This window comes from Bos grunniens, chromosome 1 (genome assembly GCF_055505025.1).
Source record: "Bos grunniens cultivar Pamir isolate PY7600 chromosome 1, Bosgru_T2T1.0, whole genome shotgun sequence".
Lineage (NCBI taxonomy): Eukaryota > Metazoa > Chordata > Mammalia > Artiodactyla > Bovidae > Bos > Bos grunniens.
In genome coordinates, this window is record NC_141165.1 from 79,204,353 (window position 1) to 79,222,948 (window position 18,596).

General features: G+C 39.9%; 1 protein-coding gene across 13 annotated transcripts in view; it reads left to right on the forward strand.

The window, feature by feature from the left end:
- TPRG1 (tumor protein p63 regulated 1) overlaps positions 1 to 18,596 on the forward strand; it is a 373,176-nt gene that overhangs the window by 128,378 nt on the left and 226,202 nt on the right. For 12 of the 13 annotated variants that reach the window (XM_086399009.1, XM_086399037.1, XM_086399080.1 and 9 more), the window contains one exon: positions 2,226 to 2,317. The exons of the other annotated variant lie outside the window; for it this stretch is intronic. In XM_086399009.1, coding sequence (XP_086255135.1) covers positions 2,226 to 2,317 — 92 coding nt within the window. The remainder of the gene's footprint in view (positions 1 to 2,225; positions 2,318 to 18,596) is intronic. 13 annotated transcript variants of the gene reach the window in all.

The window sequence follows — 18,596 nt, forward strand, 5'->3', positions numbered from 1 at the left end:
CCGACAGCCCTTCAACCAGCAGCAGAGGATGACAAAAGAGTCAGAAATCATTCAGTCTACTGGCTGACTGTCCAATTCAACAGGAAACTTGTTAAAATTGAGAAATCAGAATCTCTAGGTGTAAAGGCTGTAATTATATTTTCTTAAAGATTTCCAGGAGATTTTGATCATCAGCTTGGCTTGGAAAGCTTTGGTCCAGTCTACTCATTTGTCTTATAGGTAAAGAAATGGAGGCCAAGAACAGTAAATCATTGTCTAGAGGTCAAAGAATTTGTTCATGACAGATCTGGAATATCAACCCAGGACACCCAACTCTAAGTAGTTGTCCTGCAAATTCCAGGATGACTTGGGCTGTGTGGAATGAATTGGAAGGGAGGGGGAAAAGTGAAAGTATGAAAGTGAAAGTCGCTCAGTCGTGTCTGACTCTTTGCAACCCCATGGACTATACAGTCCATGGAATTTTCCAGGCCAGAATACTGGAATGGGTAGCCTTTCCCTTCTTAAGGGGATCTTCCCAACCCAGGGATTGAACCCAGGTCTCCCACATTGCAGGCAGATTCTTTACTTCTTTTCCTATGTTTTACATGTGGACTCATGTAGATTTTTCTTAACCAATGGATTCTGTGGTCAACATTTTTTAAAGCCTTTTATCAATGACTGAGAAAACAAGCAACCCCAAATCCTACAACCCACTCACCTCTGGGAGAAAAGTATATTTGAATGGGTCTTGGCCAGGCTAGTATCCCTGTTTCCTTTTAGGAAAGGTCTCAAACCAGGAGGATTAGGAGTGCTAATATTTATGGAAGATTAGGTGTTTAGTATAAATCCCTATTACACAGAGAAAATACGAGAGCTTGTAGCATACTTGTTCCAGGGTTGGGCATGAGGTCAGCACTGTGTTCTTTGCCTGGAGGTGGAATGTCTAGATTTCCTGTCTCCTGTCAGTCACCTCTTACCGGAGGGAACTTGACAAGTTACTTCCACATGCAGACCCGTTTCCACACCTATAAAATGAAATGGCTTATAATTGATGAGCCCTGGCCTGTAGTGATTCTATACACTGGAGTTACCCAAGATGCTTTTAAAAATCCTGATGTACTGTAATGCGGATCCCACCCACTGCGTATCTGATATAATTGGCCTTGTGTTCAGCCTTGGCATTAGAATTTTCCAAAGCTCCCCTGGTGATTCTGATGAGTAACAAAGGCTGGGAGTGACTGCCTAGAGAACAATGGTTCTTACAGTAGACTCCCACACCAATATCATCACCCAGGAACTTGATAGAAATGAAAATTCTCAGGCACCTACTTGGAACTACTGAATCAGAATCTCTGGGGACAGTGCCCAGAAATCTGTGTTTTAAAAACACATTTTAGGTGATTCTCATGTGCACTGAAGTTTAAGAATCGCTAAGCTTGAGCGTCTATGAATTTCTTCTTTAGTCACTAAGTTGTGTCCAGCTCTTTATGACTCCATGGACTACAGTGCCACCCCTGCCCCCCCCCCCCCCCCAACCAGGCTCCTCTGTCCATGGGATTTCCCAGGCAAGAATACTCGAGTCGGCTGCCATTTCCTTCTCCAGGGGATCTTCTGGACCCAGGGATTGAATCTATGTCTCCTGCATTAGAGGGAGGCTTCTTTACTGCTCAGCCACTAGGAAAGTGAATTTCTTGTTAAGGAACGTCAATCGATTTTTAAACTAGAGGAAGGCTCATAGTAGGAATACCTGCTTGGAGAATGGTGAAGAAAGAGAGATAAGGAGACAAAAAAGTTCATTTCCCAGAACCAGAATTACAGTCAGAACATTGGAAGGTTTTTCTTTTATGTTTTACTGCCATGTACTGTTTGAAGAGAGAAAAGTTTGATAAAAAAAAAAAAAGTAGATATTGCTAAATGCATTGAATTTCATTATAAACATATTTGTTTGTCAGAAAAACTGGCCCTCTGAAAACAGCGATCCTAATTTCTTTGAACAAGTGAGAGTAAGATTATGAAAGGCTTATAGGACCTGGATCACTTTTGTCTCGGACAAGGAGAGCAGCTTAGTAAATACCAGAATTCAAGACTAAGCTCTCTGGCAGGCAGTGCCAACAACCAACAGGCTACTCCAAGAACTATCTTTCCTGGTCAGCTTTCTGGAGGTGGTGCTGGGATATAGTAACTAATCATAAGCATGAAGGGGACTCAGGCTTCTCTAAACTAGGTATTTTCTTCTTCCTACTCAGCCAGGGGTCATTGAGACTGCCATGGAAGACTTGAAAGGCCATATTACCAAGACTTCTGGAGAGACAATTCAAGGCTTCTGGCTCTTGACAGAGTGAGTAATTATGACTAAGTGAAGGGCAATGGAAATCTAGCCTTTTGTTTGACAATACCATAATAGAATAGGCGATGGCCAGAATTTCTGGAAGAATTTCTTCTGGTTACAGAGAGATCATCAATTACTCTCCTGTTGCAGAGTAAAGTCTTGTGGTGCCCCATGGCTGATGTTATGACCAAGTTTGACTTCTATGACTGTTTTCCAAGATAGTTGCCTCTCTCAACTATCATTGCAAGTACCTTAACTCAGGGCATGACCATTTCTCACAAGGACCATTGCATTAGCCTCCTAATTGAGCTCTCTGGTTCCAGTCTCTGTCTCTTGTAAGCACTCTCTCACCAATCATACCATGCTACTAACCATCCCACTCTGGATACAGTGGAAAGGAAGGTTGGGAAAGAGGATGGGTGAGGTCAACATATACAATGTGAATTTTGAGCAAAAAACTAGGAAAAATCATGTAGGATAAAGACAGGTCACCTGGTAGAAAGGGATAGACTGGGAGATTGGGATTGGCATATACACACTCCTATATTAAAATAGATAACCAACAAGGACCTACTGTATAGCACAGGGAATTCTGCTCAATACTCTATAATAATCTAAATGAGAAAAAAAGAAGCTGAAAAAGAACATACATGTATGTGTATACCTGAGTCACTTTGCTGTATACCTGAAACTACCACATGGTTAATCAGCTGTACACCAACATAAAATAAAAATTTAAAAATAAATAAATATAACCCCTTCCCCACCACTGCCAAAAAAAGACAGGCCACCTGTTCAGAGTTAGGATAAAAACCAAATCTAACACTTACATCCTTGTCAATTTATTGACTGCTCTATTCACTCTCAAGTTTTAATCTTAGCTACAGGGGTTTTCATTGCAAAAGACAGCATGGAGATGGTTACCTTTCTGTCCTCCCCCAAAACTCTAGTGTCTATGTGACCTTTACTTAAACCACCAGGCAAATATGAGGAATGTCATGGTCTTTACAATAATAGGTAAAATATACTCATAATAAGGGTAAGAGGCATGTCTTTTCTTCTACAGAATCCATAACATTAAGAGGAGAATGCAGTTAGAATTTCACTTCAGAGTTCAGTAAGTTTTCTTGGTAATATGATCTCCAGAGGTTTCAGCAGAAAAGTTCAGTAACTTCTATACCTTGAGTGAAGAATCATTTAGTCTTTCACCTCTGGGTGGGACATCTTCTTTGATTAAGTTTTAGGAGGGCAACTCTGGAATGTTTAAGCATCCAGGCAAGCAGAATAAATCCCTTAATCAATGAAATGCAGAACCAAATAACTTGTTTCCATCTGTCTGACCACCACATGATATCATTGTTTCAAAAGTGTTCCAATATTTGAATTAAAATGAATTTTGAAAACCAACCTGACAATTTCTGAGCATTTGTGTCTTAATATATAAATTAGAGATAATGATATATACTTGATGAGGTGTTAGGATGACTAAATGAGATAACGTAAAATTCTTAGCAAAGTCCCCAGCACATATGACTTTTCAATGCATATCAGTGTCCTTTCTCTGTTCACAGTAGTATTGGTAAGCCAATAGTTAATTTTTGTTGTTATTTGTAGCCTCTACTTTTATTTTTATCTATCCATCTCCATCTCTATCATCATTATTTTCCACTCTCCACCTCTCATTCGCAGGGTAGAGTATGACTTGTGCAAATGAAAAGCCTGCCTTGATTAGGATAGGTGTCTACTTAAATTCTGAAGGTCACATCAGAGGTAAACACTTAACTAATTCATTTCTACAATGTATCTCATTTATAAGAAAAGATGCACAAATGTGGTCTTTCAAATTCAGTGGTGGATGTTTCTGTAACTCTTACATATTAATAATAGTATCAGTTATTTCTTTAATGGGCTTCCCTTGTGGCTCAGCTAGTAAAGAATCCGCCTGCAATGTGGGAGACCTGGGTTCGATCCCTGGGTTGGGAAGATCCCCTGGAGAAGGGAAAGGCTACCCACTCCAGTATTCTGGCCTAGAGAATTCCATGGACTCTGTAGTCCACGGGATCACAAAGAGATGGACACGACTGAGTGACTTTCTCATTTCTCTCTTTTCTTTAATAGTGCCTATTTTGTTTGATTTTATTTGACCTGTTTTTTTAGTTGTTTGAATGCTTTTGCTTAGTGATTACAATAGCCAGTAGATATCAACTATCCAAAGATAAATCTGATTGTGTGATCTGTGTTGAGGCTTATCTCCATTATTGTGTGCTTGCTTTAATATCAACTAGGATGCTGAACCAAGCAGTGTTCAGATAAATATGAACAGTTTTACCCCCAAGACTCAAGTTTTGTACCTAGCTCTAAACCTAATAGGAAGCTCAAAGAATTGGAAAGCACTTTCCAGCAACTGGCTTTCTGTTTTGCTTTCATTTTGTGGTATCCATTTATGTTAAGGACAACAATAATGTGTGTATCCCATGCATGTAGAATTTCAAGCATCACATTTGCTTATTTGCTGTCAGGCTTTCTTCCTGTGTGCATTGAAACCCATTTCTCCTTTTTAAATGGTAGTGATTTTGTGTTCTTTTTTGGTCATCCTCTCTGTTAAAATTCTTTTACTTCTCCCATGACCCTCCATCAAAAGCAAGTTTCAAGAGATCTGATTTCAGTCATTTCTACCAGAGTAAGACATTGCCAGTTACTTTCCTTTGCCTGTTAATCCTTATAGCTTGATCAGACTGCCTACTTGTAATGGAAAGAGGTGTCAGTTGTAAAGATGTTCAGGCATCTGGACTAAATGAATGAGGTCCCAGACACTGTGACTGTTCAAGCAGAAGATAGGAGGTTGTTTGTCAAAAGAAAGACATGCATACAGGTTTTGAATGACTTATCACACTTAACTCTTCTGTTCATTTGTAGTGCAGCAAAAAAAAAAAAAAAAAAAAAAAAAACAGCAAAAATAATCACATTAAAAGCAAACCTCCAAAATAACAACAGCAAGACTAAACAAAACAAATGTATAAATACACGGGCCCAGAGAGGTGAGAGCCCAGGGCTACTCTTGTGCCCTTTACTTGTTTTTCTAATGGAATAAGACCATCCGTTCTTATAAGTTTCAGGGGCTTATTATAATATAGACCAATTTCCCCAACCTTACCAACCACACAAGACTCTTTTCAAGCATAACACTTACTTGTATGTGACAAAAATGACTGGGCTTTGTGTACATCAACTTTCAGTTTCTTCTGGGGAGATGAAAAATCCTTGGCTGCTTATCAGTGGTTTAAAGAATGTCTGCTTTCAAATCAGTATTCCATCTTCAGAATCATGAATAGTAAAAACCCTTTTAATGTAGTGTAGGTTGTTGTTCAATAGCCAAGTCGCATCCAACTCTCTGTGACCTGATGGACTGCAGCACACCAAGCTTCCCTGTCCTTCACTGTATCCCTAAGTTTGCTCAATTTCATGTCCAATGAGTTGGTGATGCCATTCAACTGTATCATCCTCTGCCTCCCCCTTCTCCTCCTGCCCTCAGTCTTAGCATTAGGGTCTTTTCTGATGAGTTGGTTCTTCCCATCAGGTGGCCAAAGTATTGGAGCTTCAGCTTCAGCATCAGTCCTTCCAATGAATATTCAGGGTTGATTTCCTTTAGGATTGACTTGTTTGATCTTCTTGCTGTCCAAGTAGTACAGGTGGTGGTGGTTTTAGTTGCTAAGTCGAGTCTGACTCTGTGTGACCCCATGGACTGTAGCCCACCAGGCTCCTCTGTCCATGGGATTTTCCAGGCAAGAATCCTGAAGTGGTTTGCCATGCCCTCCTCCAGGGGATCTTCCCAACTCAGGGATCAAACCCACCTCCCTAACATCTCCTGCATTGGCAGGTGGATTCTTTAGTACTAGTGGGACCTGGAAACCTGGGGTTACTTTTACCTATTCTACTTGTGTGCTGGAAATAATTTATGATAGTGTGCTCATCTTTCACCAACTGCATGTTCAGGGATGTCATGCTGGTAGCTTGGAATTGGTGGCAGCAATTATACCATGGAAGTAAGCAAACTCTAGAGATCAGAGTTTGATTTTATTGTTTTGTTAATTGTCTAAACTTAAGAAAGTAGTCGAGGATATGCTAATGATGCAGATTAAGTTTAAAAGTGTATATGTGGCTATGATATTGTCATAACACAAAAAAGGCTCAGAAAATATTATATTCTTCCAGTATTCAAAAACTGTTATCCAATTCGGCAAAAGAGTCATCTTTTCACTGATGAATGGATGAAGTCTGGACAGGTGACTGAGGAAAAATGAATGCCAGACAGAGGCTGCAAGGCTGCAGAAGGTCTATGTATGTATGAAATAAGGGCATGAAATAACATTAAGCCAGTCAAGGCATTTTCTGGGGGATATCACTCAAACTAGTTCAGGTGAGCTTCTTTGTGATGTTCTGAATTTATACAAATGTATCATTCAGCAGAATTGAAAAAACAAAAGTTTGAAGGCATTTGGGTAGAGAATACAAGGAGGATAAGAGACCAAAAGGAGACCAAAACAAAAATGAGAAATGCAGTCAACTCCAGCGAGATCCCAGTTAGCTGAAACCATTAAGAATACCCTAAGAAGGGCTTTCCAGGGGGCCCTAGTGGTCAAGAACCCACCTGCCAGTGCAGGAGACATAAGAGACATAGGTTCGAACCCTGGGTGGGGAAGACACCCTATAGGAGGGCATGGCAACCCACTCTAGTATTCTTGCCTGGAGAATCCACAGACAGAGGAGCCTGGCGGGCTACAGTGCGTAGGGTCACAAAGACTTGAACACAACTGAAGTGACTTAGCATAGCATGAAGCAAGGAGACTCCAAGTGAGACTCAAGTTTTTAGCTCAGCCGGTTCAGGAACTTTATAAGCCTCTATAGCTATAAAGACAGGATGATGTTTTATCTCAGCTTTATCTCCTCCTTGTGCTTTGTCTTTCTTGGTCCTTCTGGGAAAGGACTTTCAAAATAAATAGTGTGTACCCTTTTAGAAGTGATCCATTAAGCCAGCCCCAAGAGAACAACTTGACACTCTATGGAGTCTCAAAAAGTGTGATACAATGGCAATGAAGTGGCTCTTGAGTCAAAAGTACTCAAGATGTCTTTGACTGCGGTGTTTAGGGAGGTGGGAAGAGATGGGATCTTCACTCCACGCACATTAGTGTGAAGTGGTGGTGGGGGTTGTTGTTCTTATTCCTCTTATTCCTGAATGAGAAGACTTGCCTCTAGTGGCTGGGATCAAGTAACTCTTGCTCTTCATCTTCGTGGAAAATACTTTCAGCATGTTTCATAGCCTACCTCTCCTGAAACCCATGTAGGTTTTTATCCATGGCTTTAGTCAAATCCAGCTCTCCCATGTTGGACAGACAGACAATAAAATGAAGTAAAGGCAAGGAAGCAGCCTAGTGTCATAAAGAGTCCTGAATTTGGAATCAGAAAACTTGGGCTTGATTCCTGACTCTGCTGCTTATGATCAGTGTAGCTGGGTGAGCTTGAATGGGCTTTCCTTTTTTTTTTTTTAATCAGTGATTTTGTTTTAGTACAGTCTTTAATCAATTAGAAATCCTCTGCTCTTGAAAGAAGCACAGCCACTGTTAATTTTTGGTATATATCATTCCAGCTCTTCTCCGCACATTTTTGTCAATGATTGCTATAATATTAATAGATAACATTTATTGAGCACTTAAATTGCACTTTGTGATAAGTGCTTTCTATGTGCTTGCCATTATATTGCTATAATTTATATAATTTTGATGATCTCTAAATGGAATTTTTCTTAGGTTTTTCCTCATATTTTTCTCAGTTATCATGTAATTTTTGTAAAGTATTAGACAGTTACTTTTAAACTGTGAATGGCTACACAAGTGTGGAGGTTTATATTATTCTTTTAAAATTGAAGTGCCAAGTAAGGGATATTTACCAGTAGGCCAGAGTAATATTTCACAGTTGGAAAGAGAAATGAAAATATATATGACATTCTCCATTTGTTTTTGACAAAAAATAGTATTAAATTATATATTTTTTAAATTTATATATTTTATTTATATATATTTGTAATTTAATCTATAAGTTATTATATAAATTATATTACATATTATATAATATTAAATATTATATAATAACTTATAGATTAAAAATTACTCTTAATTTAACTTAATCTTCATAGCATTTGTCTTAGGTAGAAATATCACCTCCAGTTTGCAGATGAAGAAATCAAAGAGTAATACATATAAAATATTCAGAAGAGTAATACATATAAAATATTTAAACAACGAAGACTACTGGATAGCACAGGGACTATATGCAATATCTTGTAATAACTTATAGTGGAATATATATATATATATATATATATATATAATTTTTATACTCTCCCAGTATAAGCTATTAAACACACACAAACATACACACACACACACACACGTGTGTGTGTATGTATACATAACTGAATTACTGTATACCTGAAACTAACATAGCATTATATATCAACTGTATTTAATAAAAAATTTTTAAAAAGAATAGCAGAGCTCTAAGGTAGCAGAGACAGGGCTCCAATGCATCATGCTGTTCTGACTTTTGCAAAAGTATTCTTTGCTTTGCCTTTGTGCTCAGATTCCATGTGTGCCCCTTATCAGATTGTAGCTTAATGGATAAACTCAACTCTATTTCCTGGGCTTGGTGGGGTGAGTGGAAGTGTACAGGGCATTTTTGCTTAATTTAGAATGATTTCCCAGAAGAAATAACCATGGTGAATGTTTATATAAAAAGTGAGGTGTCCTGGGAGCAAAGCAATGTTGAGGCCCAGGAGATCAGGAGCCATTTCTTAGGTTTAGGGTGCCACTGAGTTCACTGGTCTCCAAAGCTGTGCCTGTGTTTGCTTTCACACCTGAGTTCATATTTGATCCTCAGACAGACCCACGGGAGAAAGCAAGGAGAGGCTATTGGCTTCATTTTATGGATGAAGAAACCCAAAGATTAAATGACCTATCTAAAGGCAACTGCTTATTAAGGGTCACAGGAGGACCTGGCTTCACAGGACCTCTCTCCCGGCCAGGTGGTCTTCTCATCGCTCTGCTCTTGCTGCCTTTTGTGATTTTTCATCTCCTGACACAGTCATCACCACAGTTTAAATTGGTTAAATGATCTTTGGGCCTGTGTCTTGTTTCTGTGTGGACTGTCTGTTGTTAGCAGGCAGGAGGACTGAGATTTGCTGGTCAGGATCGAGACCTTTTCCTCTTTTCTTCTCCATACCTTTCTGGCCTTGTGCTGTCCATTTGATCTTAGTCTTTTCCCCAGAATCAGCTAAAAAGTCAGATACCTGTAGGGAATGGTGGCTACTGCTGTTGGGCTAAGGTTAATGGTGCTTCATCTTGTCGCAGTCTAATTACGAGCACTGAACTACTTTTGTAATGAGCAGCACTGCTGCTAATAATTTAAAAAATAAAAGCCAAACAAAACAAAACAAACAAACTGTGAACCTAGGGATTGCTGAACATTTCATTCATGAATAATAAATGTGAAATGCAAATGAAGAGACTGAAATGTATCTCTTACCCAACCCCACTCATTTTTGCATACTTCCATCTCTTCTAGACTTTGCTACTCAAAGTGTGGTCTTAGAATCACCCCAACAGCAGCAGCAGTACTTAGGAGTTTGTTAGCAGTGCTGACACGCAGGGCCACCCCAGTCATGCAGAACCTGAGTCTGCATTTTCACAGGGTTCCCAGTTGGTTCCTGTAATTAACCTCTGGGAAGCATCAGTCTAGGTCACTTTCATGCTCATGTTCTGAGGACATCAGTGGATTCTCACTGCCTACGTGCCCTTCTGTTGCATCTTAAAGATCTTACACTGGCTACGAACCTTACACTAGTTCCTCTTCATCCCCTGATATAGTGCTGTGTGCTCTGCTCTCTCACTTAGGACATGTCATAGACTGAATTTCCCCTTCCAGCTTTATTTATTATTATGCCCCGTAGTAAATTCTATCAGTCAAATGGAACTGCCTGCTGATCTCCTAAAGTTACTGACACAATGCCTTGGCCTCATGATTGTACTCATCCACTTTATCTGGTATGCTATCTCTCCCTCCTGTTCATTCAGACCTTTCCTGTCCTTCAGGGATACTATGCCCATAAAACCTTTCCACAGTGATTCAGTGAGAATAATTTTCTCCTCCTTCTCTGTGCTTACCTTCTACAACATAATATAGTTCATTTTGAGGAAAGCACTGCTTAAGTCAGGGCCTAATTCTGACTCACCTTTGTCCAAACCCATCTCTGCCCACCTCTCAGTACTTGGTACAATGTCTGACATGTGGTAGGGCTCAGAATCCAATATGGACTTGACTTGCATCTAATTCGGGTACAGACATCTACTGCTTGAAACTCTTCACTGACACCGGTGGGGTCCATCCATCGAGTCCTGCCTCCATTACCCTGGGCCTCCAAGCAGCTCAAAGCCCAGTGACACTTCCTCCATCCTTGGGTGAAAGCAGTCAGGCTGAAAAGGGCCTCAAATCTATCAAGATGGTAATGACCTGTGGCAAGACTCTGGCAGCAACAAAAGCACCTCTGTCGCCAGAATCCATTTATCCTGGGTCAGTGTTATCAACAGCCACCTAATTAAACATGTTGCTTTTCTCTCTAAATTCCTCCATGGCAGCAGCCTCATTCAGATAGCTAATGATCCTGAGTAACCTGAATTACAGGACAGTGAGGGCATTTAGTTACTGCAGTCACAAACATACTTGCAAGTGTTTTTGTTTTTCCAAGACTGCTAAAGAATTAAGGAGGAGTCAAGAAAGGCCAAGAGGTGGGATAAAGTCTGATGCAGCTACATGTTCAGCTCCAACACTTATTAGTGATGTGACCTTGGTATGTAAGTTTCTTCCTCTGAGCCTCAATTTTACCACTTATAAAGTGGGTATGTAAAGAAGGATATTAATTTAAGAATTCAATCATTTAATATATATACAATGCTTACAAGAATTTTTTGCCATATAGTATGTTCCACTTTCCTGCATTGGAGAAGGAAATGGCAACCCACTCCAGTGTTCTTGCCTGGAGAATCCCAGGGACGGGGGAGCCTGGTGGGCTGCCGTCTCTGGGGTTTCACAGAGTCGGACATGACTGAAGCCACTTAGCAGCAGCAGCAGCAGCATGTTCCACCCAAGAGTTTGCTTTTATAATAATAATTATTATTATTAATAGTGACTCATGTATGTATACATTTATGTGTTTACTGAGCTCCTTACATAAGCCAAACTTTGCCCTAAATGATGAAAATAAAAAAAAATAAGTAAGATAAAATTTCCATCTTCAAGAAACTCTCAGTCTTGTGGGGAAGGAGAATGTGTAAATGAAACACAGCACAGTATGATACTTGCTGATACACAATCTGGCAAATAATTTTGTGGGAGCGCAGAACTCACTGTGTCTGTATTGTTGACATAGGTCAGAAGTATAACCAGGATTAAGGAAGGAAGAGACATTTCCAAAAAGATAGGATGGGAAAGAATATCCCAGGAAGGAGGGGACTCTGTGCGATAACTGAGGCAGGCTCAGGGAACCATAAGCAGCTCAATGTGGCCAGATTACAGTGAACAAGTCAGAGGACTAACAACAAGCTAGGAAGGCTTGAAAGGAACCGGGAAGAAAAGAACTTCAAAGGCCAGACTAAGGAGTCTGGATCATGTATTTCATTTTGGAGTCACAAATTGGAGAGCCATAAGCCGTTACCACCCTGCTCAGTTTTTTTAAAATTTGAATGTGTTCAGTTAGAGCATATACTCGCAGTTTGCCAACACCTTGTCACTTCCCATTGCCTTCCACTGGCTCCTCTTCATCCCCCGATGCAGTGCTGTGTGCTCAGCCCTCCCACTCAAGATGGCCAACTGTATGCAGCTCTTCCAATCCCAGCTCTTGTGATCTCACCTTGCTATCTTGAAATAAGTCATGACAGAAGAATTTATACCAAGGAAATAACATCAGGGCATCATCATTATTAACATTATTGTTTTAGAATATGCTTACCATATTTAAGAATATGCTTACCAAATGCTTATAAGCATTTCTCTCTTATTCAAAGATATCACATAAGATGTTCACATTATTAGAAAGGCAATAGATTCTGGAAACAATTGCCCAGTAACTTTAAACTTGTTGTTGCTGTTCAGTCGCTAAGTTGAGTCCAGGTCTTTGCAACTCCATGGACGGCAGCACACCAGGCTTCCCTGTCCTTCACTGTCTCCAAGAATTTGATCAAATTCATATCCATTTAGTCAGTTATGCCATCCAACCAGCTCATCCTCTGTCATCCCCTTCTGCTCCTGCCCTCAATCTTTCCCAGCCTCAGCGTCTTTTTCAGTGAGTCACCTCTTCGCATCAGGTGGAGCTTCAGCTTTAGCATCAGTCCTTCCAGTGAATATTCAGGGTTGATTTCCTTTAGGATTGACTGGTTTGATCTTGCTATCCAAGGGACTCTCATGAGTCTTCACCACTGGAATTCAAAAGAATCAGTTCTTTGGTGCTCAGCCTTCTTTATGGTCCAACTCACATCTGTATACAACTGCAGAAAAAAACCATAGCTTTGACTATACGGGCATTTGTTGGCAAAGTGATGTTGCTGCTTTTTAATATGCTGTCTAGGTTTGTCATAGCTTTTCTTTCAAGGAACAAATGTCTTTTAATTTTGTGGCTACAGTCAGCCTCCACAGTGATTTTGGAGCTCAACAAAATAAAATCTGCCTCTTTTCCCACTTTTTTTCCCATCTATTTGTCCTGAAGTGATAGGACCAGATGCCATGATCTTTGTTTTTTGAATGTTGAGTTTTAAGCTGGCTTTTTCATGGTCCTCTTTCACCCTCATCAAGAGGCTCTTTTTAAACTTAGTCTTGATTATTTAGGGGACTGCCAATATGTGTTTTAGTAAAGAAAACAAATAAGACCTCAACCTTAATATGGAGGCTATCAATCCATTTAGTCCATTTACAGTCCATACATATCAATCCATTTACAGCTGTTATACAAACAACTATTATAGTCTTTTATGAATAAACATGCTGCCTGATTCACAAAGAGGAAATTGTTTCAACCCTCTGGGGTCCTTGCTGCTGCTGCTGCTGCTAAGTCACTTCAGTCGTGTCTGACTCTGTGTGACCCCAAGACAGCAGCCCACCAGGCTCCCCCGTCCCTGGGATTCTCCAGGCAAGAACACTGGAGTGGGTTATCCCAAAATTCCCTGATGTAGGGAAAGTAGGTTTGGTCTAGGAAGAGTAGTCAATGCGAAGAGAAAAGAGCTTCTGCTTCCACTATATGTTCAATAGAAAGAATTACCAAGTTTAAAAATTACTGTGGCTTCTGAAATGTTGTGCTATGTGAATTAATAAAAATGAAGACCTCCAAGCAAATCAAATTACCAGGGAAATTGAGAAAAATTGTATAATGATGAAAGGGTCAATCCTTTCATCCAGGAAGATAGAGCAATCTTAAATGTGTATGCACCATATAATACAGCTGGAAAATATCTGAAATAAAACTGATAGAACTGAAAGGAGAAATAGACAAATCCATGATTATCCGGGAGACTTTGAGACCATTCTTTCAATAACTGATATAAAAATGAGCAGAAATTCAGCATACATTTAGAATAATTTAACAATACTAGGACCCAATCAACAAAAATCTGATTCTCTGAAAAGTTTAATAAAATTCACAAACTGCTAGCAAGAATGACAAAGAAAATTTAAAAAAAGGAGAAAAGGAGACACAAATTACCAATATTTGGAATAAAATAGGGTGTATCACTACAGACCTGATAAAAAACAGAGACATAATAAAGAATTATGGCTAACAATTCTACACATATAAATTTGACAGGTTGGATGAAATGAACCATTTCTTCAATACACACAAACCACCATGACTCACCCAAGATGAAATAGATAATTTAACAATTAGGGAACTAAATTTGTAATTGAAACCTTCCCCCAAAGAAATATCTGGGCGCAGGTGGTTTCACTGGAGAATTGTATTAAATGTTTAGAGAAGAATGAATACCAATTTACATAATCTTTTCCAGAAAAGGGGCTTGCCTCATAGCTCAGTTGGTAAATAATGCCCTGCAATGCAGGAGACCCCAGTTCAATTCCTGGATTGGGAAGATCCACTGGATAAGGGATAGGCTACCCATTCCAGTATTCTTGGGCTTCCCTGGTGGCTTAGCTGGTGAAGAATCTGCCTGCAATTTGGGAGACCTGGGTTTGATCCCTGGATTGGGAAGATCCCCTGGAGAAGGGAAAGGCTATCCACTCCACTATTCTGGCCTGGAGAATTCCATGGACTATATAGTCCATGGGGTTGCAAAGAGTCAGACAGGACTGAGTGACTCACTTTTTTTTCTTTTCCAGAAAATAGAAGAGAAAGGAACACTTCCTAGCTCATTCTATGATGCCAGTTTTAACCTGATACTAAATTCAGACAAAGACAGTACAAAAATAAAACTGCAGACCAATACCCCTCATGAATATAGATGTAAAAATTCTTAACAATACATTAGCAAACAGAAATCAGCAATATAAAAAATGTAATATATACCATGATCAAGTGGGGTTATTCCAGGGATGCAAGGCTGGTTCAGTATTAGAAAATTAATCAGTGTGCTCCATGATATTAAAAGGCTAAAGAAGAAAAATCATATGATCAGATCAATTGATGCAGAAAAAGCATTTGACAAAATTCAGCACATTCATTCATGAGAAAAATAGTAAAAAAACACAAAAAAACAGAGGGAAATCTTTTCAATTTGATAAAGAAAGTCTGCATAAAACCTATAATTAACATCATACTTTTGGGAAAGAGATAACGTTTCCTCCCTAAGACTGGAAACAGAATGGGTATGTCCACTCTCACTACCAACATTTAACATAGTTCTGGAAGTTCTAGCCAGCATAATAAAGCAAGACAGGAAATAAAAGGCATACAGATCCAACAGGAAGAAATAAAAACTGGCCCTAACTGCAGTAAGCATAATAATCTATGAAGAAAATTCCAAAGAATTACCAAAAATTTTCCAGAACTAATAGATGAGTTTAGTAAGTTTGCAAGATATACAATCAACATATAAAAACCATTTCAATAAAAATTAAAAATCAATTTTATTTCTATGTACTAGGGCAAAAACAAATAAAAATACAATAACATTAATAATGACTCAAAAAAGGGAAAATATTTAAGTGTAAATCTAATAAAATATATACAGGACTTATATGCCGAAAGCTGCAAAATGCTGATAAACAAAGATCTAAATACCATATCCATAGATTGAAAGGATCGGTGTAGTAAAGATGTCAATTCTCCACAAATTTGACATACACATTCACCATAATTCCTTTCAATCTTAGCAAGAGTTTTGTAAATATAAATAAAACTATTCTAAAGTTTTTATGGAAAGACAAAGGAATTAGTTAAACAATTAGTTAAAACAATTCTAGAAAAGAAGAATAAAATATTTCTCATTGGCAACTCCTATTTTCTCCTACATAACTTCAGCCCCTGGCCAGAGCTGATTGGAGAAATAGAAGCTAAACTTGCTAGCTGCTGTGGGACCCAAAGGAATAACCTGGACTAAAGATCCCCCTACCTTCAGAGTCTGAACTGGGAGAATTAGGGCTACAGAAGCCAGGTAGTTATGAGAGCAAATCTGAAAATTCATGTATAGTCAGGACTTAGGATAGAATTAAAGGTCACAGGCAAGGTAGAACTAAAAAGGAAAATAACATTGACAGTGAGCAGAAGGAGCACACCAATCAGTCGGAAACAGATGAGATGTGAGAAGGATACACAGACATCATGAGACAGCTCCCCAGAGAGTAAATTTCATTCCTCGTGACTTTCCAGGTTTCCTAAAGCCCAACTGTGCTTTGGTTCCTGTTCTTGAATTTCTGTGGGATTCCTCAGAGTATTTTTATAACACACTCTTCTTCCTGGACTTGCCTGATGTGGGCTGTGTCTCCTGTACCCAAGGAGATGTAACTATAATAATACATACAGTAAGCAAATATCTCTCCCGTTTAAAAGAATAAAACAATGGAGGTGGCAAGATGTGAGCATCTGTTGTATCTTGTCCCTCTGTTCTTCCCTTTCTGCCGCCTCCTCAGAATTAGTCCTTGTTCTCCTGCCAGCTTCTTTGGCTTCCGATCAAGTGAATCCCCTGAAGTAAATTCGGGGGAGGAGGGGAGGAGAGAAGCCCCCCAGCGGGTGGGCCTCTTGTTAGCGCCTGGTGTGCCCTGGAAGACAGAGCTGTTCAACAGCTTTTCAGTCCTTGTGTGGGAAAGAGAGAAGGATGGGGTGTGCCCAGAGTCTTCTCTTTGTGTGGCTTTTAAAATATCCTCTTACTGACTGTCCTGTGCTAGGGAGGGCACATTTGCCTGTGGGATAGGGAAAGTAAGTGGCAGAAGCCACTAGAGGAAGTGTACACGGCCTGGGCTGGGGGTCAGATGGCTCTGTCATTGGTACTAGATGCACATTACTTTATTGGGGCTTGGTTCCTCCACCTGGAGAGTGGTGATAATAACCATTTAAATGTGAAAGAGTTAGTCAATCAGTCGTGTCCGACTCTTTGTGACCCCACGGACTGTAGCCTACCAGGATCCGCTGTCCATGGGGATTCTCCAGGCAAGAATACCGGAGTGGGTTACCATTTTCTTCTCCAGGGGATCTTCCCGATCCAGAGATAGAACCCAGGTCTCCCATATTGCAGGCAGATTCTTTACTGTCTGAGCTACCAGAGAAACCTGGTGAAATATGAAATATTCACACATTGCAAAGAAATTGTGATCATTTCTGTATATGATGTGGCCTCTGCTTAAATCTCCTTCCACTCTCCTCCTTGTTCCCTATGCCTTGGTCATGTTGGCTTCCTCTTTGTTTCATAAAACATGATGGATCCCATCTTTAGGACTTTGTTTTCCAGGAAAATCATTGACCATTGTTTTTTTTTTTTTTTTTCCTGCAATCAACTGGTGGTGGTGGTTGTTCTTTAGTTGCTAAGTTGTGTCTGACTCTTTTGCGACCCCATGAACTATAGCCTGCCAGGCTTCTCCGTCCATGGATTTTCCAAGCAAGAAAACTGGAGTGGGCTGCCATTTCCTTCTCCAGGAGATCTTCCCGAACCAGAGATTGAACCCGAGCCTCCTGCATTGGCAGGCGGAGTCTTTACCACTGAGCCAGCAGGGAAGCAATTAGTTGGAGCAATATGAAATTTCATGGTAGGACTTCTCTTACTCAGGGGGAAAAAAAACTGTGGATACATGTTAAAGACATATTGGAGAAATGACTACATATTCCTGAGACCCTTTTTTGTGCACCTTCAGAGAATCATCTGTACCTTGCAACCTGTGGTTTTCCAACACTGAGACCTTCACTAAACAGCAGGGAATGAAAAGTTGATAAGAGAGTCTTCTTTAAGGGCATCAAATAGATGCCTGAGGTTCCTTCTCCTCATCCCTGTGGACAATGGGCTGAGAATCCAGACATCTGAGTCTGTGGACTTCTCATTGTCCAGTCTCCTCACAGCATATGAACTCTTCCTTAGGCAATTCCTCCCCCTGCAACATTGTGGAGAACTGTGTATTATTTAAGAGCTGAATGCGTTTCTCAGTATTCCAAGTAGCTAAGCACAGGGCCTGGTTCATGACTGGCTGCATGGGATAGTGGGAAAAAAATGAACCACAGGAAGTCAAGTCAGGGGAAGGGAACAGAGAAGGTTTGTGGACATCGGGTTTTTATTAGAATACTGTGTTTACTTGAAGGGTCCCCTATTTTAAACAAATTGGAGAGGCCTGGGGAGAGAGTAACCAAATGATTGAAAGAATTGCATGTGGGTTATTTAGCTAAAGGTTTTATAAGACTTCACTTAACTCAGGGGGAGGGAAATTGCTTTGCTTCAATGCCATGCATTTTTCATCTATTTGTGTTTGAATAGCAAACCCAAATTGGATTCTCTTCAGGGCCTGGAACCCCAGTGGGTGCTAGGGAATATGTGTGGAATGAATGATTTAGTGTTTTCCTTCTGAGTTGCTGATTCCTGACTAGCCAAGATGCTGTCTTCCTCTTTCAAGGGCTGGTTATGCTAAGAGGCTGGAAGGACACAGGAAAGAAGATTGATTTATAAATCAGGTACAATCACTCTATTCAATATCTGGGAAGATGTCTCTAATGAGTGGGGTATGTGTGTATGTGTGTGTATAACTGTGTGCGTGCATA